The sequence below is a fragment of the Alosa sapidissima genome, chromosome 10 (assembly GCF_018492685.1).
Source record: "Alosa sapidissima isolate fAloSap1 chromosome 10, fAloSap1.pri, whole genome shotgun sequence".
Taxonomy (NCBI): domain Eukaryota; kingdom Metazoa; phylum Chordata; class Actinopteri; order Clupeiformes; family Clupeidae; genus Alosa; species Alosa sapidissima.
Window position 1 is genome coordinate 24,121,553 of NC_055966.1, and position 10,128 is coordinate 24,131,680.

At 42.6% G+C, this 10,128-nt stretch overlaps 1 protein-coding gene across 1 annotated transcript; it reads left to right on the forward strand.

Moving 5' to 3' along the window:
- On the forward strand, positions 1-7,165 carry LOC121721061 (retinol dehydrogenase 12). The gene is made up of 7 exons (XM_042107644.1): positions 1-1,507; positions 2,097-2,231; positions 2,585-2,776; positions 3,451-3,612; positions 3,780-3,899; positions 5,559-5,763; positions 6,161-7,165. The coding sequence occupies exons 1-7, from the start codon at positions 1,441-1,443 to the stop codon at positions 6,264-6,266; spliced, it is 987 nt and encodes a 328-aa protein (XP_041963578.1). The 5' UTR covers positions 1-1,440; the 3' UTR covers positions 6,267-7,165.
- The last annotated feature ends 2,963 nt before the right edge of the window (positions 7,166-10,128 follow it).

Sequence of the window (10,128 nt, forward strand, 5' to 3'; positions counted from 1 at the left end):
CCAGCATGCATCACATCTCAAAACATGAAACATGAAGCTGGTCCTCTCACAATTTAAATCATGTCTGCCTGCTATACTGGACCCGTACCAATTTACCTAACGACGCAACAGATCAACAGAGGATGCCATCTCCACAGCGCTCCACCTGGCACTCCCCTACCTGGACAGTCCCAATACATATGTTAGAATGCTGTTTATTGACTTCAGTTCAGCATTCAACACTGTGATCCCCTCCAAGCTGATCTCCAAGTTCAGCCAGCTTGGCATCAGCAACTCACTCTGCAACTGGATTATGGACTTCCTTACTAACAGACCCTAGACTGTTAAATTAGGAAGTCTCTCCTCCTCCACCATCACCCAGAACACTGGCGTGCCGCAGGGCTGTGTGTTGAGCCCTCTGCTCTACTCCCTCTTCACCCACGACTGCGCCCCTGTTTATGGCTCCAATGCCATAATCAAGTTTGCAGATGACACCACAGTGGTGGGCCTGATCAGAGAGGAGAATGAAATAGGGATGAGGTTCAGCAACTAGCTATATGTGGTTTAAAAACAATAACCTGGCAGTCAACACTCAGAAGACCAAGGAGATCATTGTGGACTTCAAGAGAACGAAGAGCAGGGCACATACCCCCCTCCACATCAGTGGTGCTGAGGTGGAATGTGTGTCTAGCTTTAAGTTCCTTGGGGTTCACATCACAGAACATTTTTCTTGGTCTCTCAACTCCTCCAATCTGGTGAAGAAGGCCCTCACTTTCTATGGACCCTTAAGAAAGCACAGCTATGTCCTAGAATTCTATCAGACTTCTACCGCTGTACCATTGAGAGCACACTCACAAACTGCATCTCTGTACTGCGCTGCCGATCGCAAGGCACTACAAAGAGTAGTGAAATCTGCCCAAAGGACTATTCCAACTCCCCTCCATCCACAACACATATCATAAACACTGTAGCCTACAAACAAAGCCAAATCCATTGTCAAGGATGCCACCCACCCAAACCATGGTCTTTTCACCCTACTATATATATATAATGTCTATACTCTCTGTACATAACCCTCTATACTTCTTATCTGTCACTGTAGACATGTCATCTGGAACCTGTATTTATCTCTATCGTCAACATAACTGCACAGACTGTAGCCTATGCAACTTGGTATTTAATGCCCCGGGCCCAGGCACACGGCGGTCCATATCGATGACTGCTGCTCTTCTATTCGCTGTGAGGATGCTCTGCTTCGTAATGTGTCTCATTGGAGAGGAATTCATCAGCCAGGAAGCTTACTGGGTTGTCTATAAGCCGCTGTGTTAAGTTGCTTAAACCTATTCATAGCCTCGTTCGGGAGAGGAGAGAGAGAGAGACAAACATCACAACATTAACTCGATCAGAGGTCAGTCGCGAGGAGGGTCTCGGTTCGGGTACAAACCGTTACCGGCGTAGGAGATGTGGGAAGAAGTTTTGTCATCTGCTTTTGCCAAGTCCGTCGCTGTAACCGTGGTGATAGCTTTCTGTGAGTCACGACTGTTTGTCTCTTTGTCCTGCTATTCAATGCCATGCCTTATATTCCGTTAATCTGCGTGCGATTTGTTGTGGCAGCGTGTATATCATAAAATGAACGGGGACATCGCTCTCTTAACCCTAGTGGTGGAGAGAGTAATGAAACAAAGGGGATTTAAAGTGATGTCTCTTACATTGTCTCTCTGACATTTTGTGGGTCTTGATTCAGCTGCTCTCATAGCTTTTAAAAGAGCTCAGTTCTCTCCTTACCCATTTTATATAAACGTTGGTTCATTCCTTGCTTCACTGTTATCAGGATTATTAAATGACCTAGATCGTCTGCAAAGTGTGTTGCCCATATAATCTGTAGTTGTCCAGAGACAGGAAAGTCCTAAACACTCCATCTAATAGCTGTGCCTCTCTTAATAAATTAAATATTTGTGCAAGTTGGGTTTTATGGGACAGTCTACCATATGGGACTAGCCCTTCAAGTCCATAACACCCACAATTTATGGCTGATTTGGTTTTGCATGGGGAAAAAATTGGACAAATGTGCTTTCTTTATTAAATGAGAAACTAAAGTATCTTGTCCCCTGACAAAGGTCTGCTTGCACTGAGGAAATGGATAGCAGGGGGCAGATGTCGCAGCCGGGCACGTCTTCACGGGAAGACAGTGCTGATCACTGGAGCCAACACTGGCATTGGCAAGGAGACGGCACATGACATGGCTCGCAGAGGTACAAGAAAGTCTCCTTTTCATAACCAGCATTTCTATCGTTATGCATGAATATGATTTTACTGTGTATTTGACTCAGTGAAGTGCAATGTGTTTGGCTGAACTGCACAAAATTACTATCATGTCTATTCTCATAATCATGTCATTTGTCTGTTGCTCTCTGAATGACCAGAGTGTGAACACTGTGCCTTTGCATGCATTCTAAATTAAATTTGTGCTGGCTGATTCTGTTAGTGTATAACACTTTCACCCATATTGTTAGTGCAATGAACACACCCACCTTTATGGAAATTGAGTATGTCTGCGCTGTATGTGTCCACTGTATTTGCCTTGGGTAATAGTGTGTGTTTCCAGGGGCTCGAGTGGTGATGGCGTGCAGGGACCTGATCAGGGGAGAGAGGACGGCAGAATATATTCGCACATCCACAGGAAATGGAAACGTGGTGGTGCGCCACCTGGATCTGGCCTCCCTGTATTCTGTGCGTCAGTTTTCCAAAGAGTTTATTGCCACGGAAGAGCGACTGGACATTCTCATTAACAATGCTGGTGAGGTGTGCGCCGCAGCAGGAACTTTCAGTAATTCCCTTTAAACTGCTGTTTCCACTTTAAGAATAACCCATTATGGGTAAAAGGATCTTAAGAGAGAAAAGACATATGTGTGAATTACAGTACTTAACTCGACTGATGTAGAAAGAAATGCAGTTTAATGCAGTTGTAATGCAGTTTTAACGCAGTATCTACAATGCAGTTTTAATGCAGTATCTACATTGCCCATTATCAGCAACCATTCATCCAATGTTCCAAAGGCACATTCTATTTAGTAATAATTTTAGGCTAACTAAGAAAACATTGGCGAACCCTTTTTCAATTATGTAAGCACATAATGTAATCTGAAAACTGCTGCCCTGATTAAAAAACAGTGCAACTGATCTCAGCTGGTATTCTGTCTATAATGGAGTGGAATGGAAATTTCTAAATGACCCCAAACTTTTGACCGGTAATTCACAAGTCAACTGGGGTTAGGCTCAGAGCCAAGGTTGTGTGTACAGGGGTCTATAAACTTGTGACCTGTCCCTGAATGCCTGTACACTTCATTACGAAACACTGCATCCATTCCATTCAGTTGAGGAGGGGGGGGGGGGGGGGGGGGGGTCCAATGGAGCAGATGCTATACAAAGGTGCTATACAAATAAAGCTTATTAATGATGTTTGTCCCTCAGGTGTGATGATGTGCCCCAAGTGGGTGACGGAGGATGGCTATGAAACTCAACTGGCTGTCAACCATCTGGGACATTTTCTTCTGACCAACATGCTGATAGGAGTGCTGAAGAAGTCCAGTCCTAGCCGGGTAGTGAATGTGTCAAGCATTGCACACAAAGGAGGTAATATTGCTTGAAATTCTATTGACTTATGATTAAAAAAAACACTTGAAACAGTTGAAATTGGAATTACAACAGTATACAAGAAGATGACCCATAATTGGCAAGTGATTTTACTGGAAAACAAAGATGCAACATACAGTAACACGATGCCTGTTTTTCTCCTACAGGAAAAATTGACTTTGATGATCTGTTTTTCGACAAGAGGCCATACAGCTCACTGGTCAGCTACAGACAGAGCAAGTTGGCCAATGTCCTCTTCTCCCGAGAGCTCGCTCGCAGGATGAGAGGTAAAGAGGGAAGTGCAACAAGTGCAACAACAAGAGTAATATACTGAGGTACATTCTGATCTCACATGGCAGATTATGTATATGGCAAAGGGTGTGTGTTTCTGGCAGTATGTATGGGTGTCAAGCTGCTAACATTTGGTATGGTACCAGGATTATTGGTATTATAAACAAAAATAAGATATACATGTGGAACAGTTTGAGGTTTTATTCAATTGCTACAGTCAACTACAACTAAAACTTAAGGTGAAACAACACAAGTGGTCTCAATACTTATATGCAATATTATGCTGCAGTTTTTGTAATGAACCGAGGTGTTATTGACATGTACCAATAGGTTGTAGGTATGGCAAACACATTATGTTGTATTGTTTTCAAGCAAAGAGGACACTGTACTCTCAAGAGAACAAAGATACACAGACACACAATGCATATTACTGTAAATAGAAGACATTGTTATAAAAGTACTACAAGAGCATGAGGGGCTGCATATAATGGGTGGAGGTGATGCAGAAATACAAGCAATAATAAAAAAAAACAGGGATGGAAGCAGTTATGAGGCAGTGGGAAACAACTAAGAGACAGAGGGGAAAGTCATTCAAATGAGATGTGTTTTCAGTGTGGTTTAGAAGGTGTTGTGCGTTTGTGCAGTGCCTGTGGCAGGGCATTCCAGAGTTTAAGGCCAGCCATGCTGAAGGCCCTCTCACCCATGGAGTTAAGCCTAGGGCATTACAGTGCCTATAAACAGTATTCACCCCCTTTGGATATTTCCACTTTGACTGGTTTTAGAAATGGAATCTTGATCAATTTAATTTGGCTTTTTAGTTTACAAAAACCCCCTCTTTAATGTCAAAGTAAACTCAGATTTCAACTAAGTAATGTTAATTAATAAAAAATATATTCATATATAAACGGCAAAATAAGTGATTGCATAAATATTTACTCCCATCAAGTCAGCATTGAGTAGGTGCGCCTTTGGCCGCAATTAAAGCATGGAGTCTGCGTGGATAGGTCTCAATTATAGTCTACTTGCCAGCCCATAGAGCCCCATTGTGGACCCGGAAGTTTTATGTTATAAATGTATAGTATGGGTCCCCAGCAACTAGAAACTGTAGAAACTGACGCATATATAACTGACGAACTATAGAAACTGACGCATGCTAACTTCCATGAAGTTTACAGACAAATGCCTCTCGTACAAAATTCACATTTGATAGCTTGATGGAGTTGAGGATAATCTCTGCATACTGTCAACTAAGTATGTTTTAAAAAGCTGTCAGCCCTTGTCTAGATTAGCAAACCATGGAAATAGCAGGCAGCATAGGTTAAATTCTCAGTGCACTTATATAACTTCTACTGTGGCGATAGGAAAATGGGTCTGCTCCTGGTAAACACCATTTGAATGTAATTCACTTTCCCCTGATTCCCCTGAATGGGGCAGTAATAACGAAGCCGTAACGTTGGCGCCCGGCACCACATTTGGGCCCACTGCCCACAGGGACCCAGGTTTGAATCGAGGTCATTCCCCGAACCCATTCCCCATCTTTCCCATTAATTCCCTGTCCTCTCTTACTGTCAATTAAAAGGCTTAAAAGCCCAAAAATATAACTTAAAAAAAAAAAAAAAAAAAAAGCTGGAGTGATGAGTTATCTACCTCTGTAGGCACCGGCGTTACGTCGTACAGTCTTCATCCGGGGGTGATCCGGACGGAGCTGGGCCGGCATGTGGAGTGCTGGTTCCCCTTCCTGAGGAGTGTGCTCATGCTCCCCTCATACATGCTCATGAAGACGCCGTGGGAGGGTGCCCAGACGTCCATCTATTGTGCCGTGACAGAAGGGCTGGAGAGCAAGTCTGGCTCTTACTTTAGGTAGGTCTGGAATACAGTGCGCTCTGTGGAGTTCTACATTACAATTTAATGGGTTTATCTTTATTTGGGTATATTCACAGATAAACAAGTATACAAATTCAGTCATGTGACTCAGATGCTTTCAGAAGTCTGTTTCAGAATCAGCCAGGTCTGGAGGTTTTATGAATGAATCTGTTTTGAGCCAGTCAGGAAACAGAACAGTCAGATCTAGTGTAGTAGTGTAAATGGAAAGCCGTATATGGATGATATAGTCATGTACATAATTGATGCTCCTTTTTCAATATTTGTGTTCAGGAGTAATATGTATACCGGTATTTGCTGTGGTGCACCTGTGTGTGTATCTCAATACTGTGTTTGTGTGTGTGTGTGTGTGTGTGTGTGTGCATGTGTCCTTCAGTGACTGCTCTGAGAAGGAGACAGCTGTTGAGGGCAGGGATGATGTTGCTGCTTGTCGCCTGTGGGAGGTCAGTGCCCGCTTGGTGGGTCTCTCAGACCAGGACTGAGGTGACCAAACGCCTGCGCCACCTCTCCCACCTCCAGACAGCTCCACATGCTTCTCTAAGAGGTCACCCACACACACCTCAGAACACCACCGTTATGTCTGAGATGCTAAACAAAGCAATGAGCTTTTCAGGGTGTTGTCATGGGAGTTTGGGAGTCACCAAGACAATCTAATCAGCCAACAATCATTTGACATTAGCCAACACGTTTGGCCTTTTTTCTGATTTTATGTGTGACAGAGTTTTTTCCCTCTTCTTCTTAGTTTGTGGTAATCACGTCCAAGGCAATGTATTTTCTTTGAAATGGAATTTATCATTAATATCTGAGTTGTCAGTTTTTACTGTGTTTTTGCATTTTCTTGTACAATAACCCATAATACTCTGCACTGTAAGATACTTAATCACCCTTAAACCTAGAAATTATTGAGGCAAATATAGGGTTCAATAATTTTAAAAGGCTTTAACTCTGTCTAGAAATGCATAATTTAATTAATGTTTCATCGTGTACAGGGTTGTTTGTTACACTGAATGTTATGCACAAAATATAAACTGAACAATATTGAAATCCTTACATTTAAATATTATACATTTTAACAGTATCATAAACCTAATTATTATAGGAATGGTGTTTACAGCATTTTTTATTATAACAATGTTATTATATACAATGTTGTTTTGATTTCCCTTTTGTATTTCCAAAATGTCCACAAGAGGGCAGAAAAGTCCTGTCATTTTATTATAGCCGTGCCTGTAACCTCTAAATGGACTTCCTAAAAATGTTCCTGATCATAACCCACTATGTGAGGTGTCAGGTTTTCATTACTGCTGTTTTTAAATGACTGATGAGAGAATAGAAGAATTAAACTATTAATTTTATGGATTTACAACTACTTTTAATCTGGATTTGGTGTTTTGTAATCATACATTAAAAAAGCACTTTGCAAGTGAGTTTGAATGGCATTTCATCATTACAATGCAATCATTACAATCTGGCTTCAGAATGTTGAAGTCCTACCACGTATTTGTTCTAACCATTTACTAAACCGGCTCAACTCTTCAGCCAGGTAGATGAGTTAATTAGAGCAATCGCCTCTTTTACATGCACAGGCAGAACCAGTACATGGTGGGACTTTTACTCTCTGAAGCCAGGTTTCCATCTCTGCAATTAGTCCCTTTATGAATTACAAATTCTACATCTGTTAGCATCAAATCAGCTTTTAACTGCTGCCAAACGCTTAAGCCCCAATAGATTGAAAGATTTGTAGCATGTTAACATGCAATGTATGGCTGATCAGAAAACAGTGGCTCTGGCAGATTTAAGGATTTGGCCGGACCAATCACTCACTTACAGTTATTTCTACACGGAATCGTTTCATTCTAGAACTAGAACTATGCTTAGATCACAAAAAAGACACAAGGCAGGCTTGAGCAGTGACCTATGCTCTAGTCTAGTTCAAAAGGTCACCGGCGCCTGTGTGTGTCCATGTGACTCTACAGGTGACCTGTCGGTGTCAGTTAGCCACTTGCAGTTGACATAGGGATCTTAAGAGGACTGAAGCCCATCTCATCACAGTCAATTGAGCAGGCCGAGTACAATAGAACTCTCCACTTCAACCCCTACTCATATCCCCTGTGTGTATGAAACACTATAGTATTATTATGTCTTTGTCTGCGTACAAAAGAGGTGGTTCTTCATTGTGAAGTGTGCACATAAGCGCAGCCACTGTTTATTCTTTGATGATGATATTCTAATGGAGGAAATGAAAGCCCCTGATCAGCTTCCTGCATCTTACTTGGACACAGGACAGATCCGCTTTCTCCTGAGCTAAATAAACACCTAAAGAGGATGAGGAATCAGACAGGCCAATTGAATAAAAACAATGGACAGGGGACGTGGCATATACTGTATACAAAGGGTTAAAGGTTGGAGCCTAACTTTTACAATTGTTTCATAATTCAATATGTTGTTATTGCATCCGCACTCACTGCATTGCTGTGCCATAATTGTTCCACTGTTTGCGTCATAGTATAGCTGTACAGGGACAGACAATCTACTTTGTTACCCATTAGTATTAATCCTCCTGCAAAGATGAGGTCCATTTCCACATGTGCTGTTCTGTGGTAACATATACACTCATAAATACTACTGACCCACATTTGTGTGGCTGAGTGGATGAGGGAAGCGAGCATCCCCAGCCAGCGTGCGTTTTCACAACAGCAACACAATCTCCAGTTTGAAAACCACCGGACTGACACTGACATTGACACCTTTTGACCGGCCTCACCTTCTCTGACACGCCTTCAGCGCCCTCAACCTTCAGCACCTTGGACAGCTGCCGATGTGAGTGCCAGCTCCGACAAGGAGCAGTATGGATGGCGTGGGGTATGAGTGAGGTGCATCTACCAACCCCCCACCCCCCACACACACCCCCGCCCCATCCAACACACACACCCACACACACACACACACACACACACACACACACACACACACATTCAAACTCTGCACAACAACTGCACACGTGCGATGGATCCCGATACTGACACATGCAGACACATGCACACATAAACAAGCAGACACACCAAATATAAATGCAGACACATAGCCACACAGACACCAGCGTTCTCACATCCCCAGACAGCATTGATCAATACCGCAATGTCTGGCATTAGGAGGTCATGAGTCTCATCCGCTCTCAGTAGCCCTCATTTTCAAATGGCAAGCCAGTCACTTCACCACAACGTGCAATATACTACTACTTCACAATTCACACTATTCACACTTTTTCACAAGATATACAGACCATAGACTCTGAGCACATGTTCAAGAGGGTTCAAGCCAGTTTTCAAAGTAAAGTTTCTTGTTTACGTATAACGTACATATGAATCATCGTCTTGTCACTTTGGATTCTGTTGAGCTCATTCAATCTGGCTCCTTAATCATCTCCCAGTGTAACTGGCTCATTCACCCTCCTCCTGAAGCTGGTGTGTGGTGAGCGTACTGGCGCATTATGGCTATTGTGCATCACCCAGGTTGGCGTTAAACAGCGGTGGTGAGGTTCCCCCTTCGCTGTAAAGCGCTTTGGGTGCCTTGGTGGCTATATCACTATATTAATGGAAGTTGTTGTTGTGTCAGATGAGTTTATATAGCCAATTGGATGCTTGACTTCTAATGATGTGAATTCCTCAGTGTGTGTTCACATCTACTCAGGAGACGTTTGACCTTTTCATTGTTGTGTGGGAACTCATTACTGGCTCCGGGTCTTTCAATGCTCCTCTGTTCTACCTCTCCAGTGGAAAACTACAGCATCGAGAGGAAGACTGCTGAGCTGTTGGAAGCAATAAAATGTCTGTCAAAGCAAATAGCCTGAACTGGTATTAACACCAAAGATCTTAGAGCGGAGCGTAGCACTCTAGAATCACTGGTTACCGCTGGTTCTCAACATTCTTTTAGTAGAATACATTCTTATAGACCCTTTCAAGAGAGTTCCATTATCAGCATCATAGTTGGCCCCACAAGACTTCCTTTTTAACATTCCATATGTTATCTTAATGCAGAGGAAGTAGATTGGGGCCCAAATAGAACGTTCAAGCATTGTTTTTGTTTTTATTGTTGAAAGGGTCAAAACAAAAACAATGCTTGAACGTTCTATTTGGTTCCCAATCTACTTCCTCTGTATTATAACATATGGAATGTTAAAACGGAAGCCTTGTGGGGCCAACTATGATGCTGATAATGGAACTCTCTTGAAAGGGTCTATACAATTGCAGATTTAAAAATCCCAGATCTGAATCTGATCCAAATCTGTTGGGCCCAGATATTCTTTATGTTCATTCTACAGACACACTGATTTAAAGGCCTGCA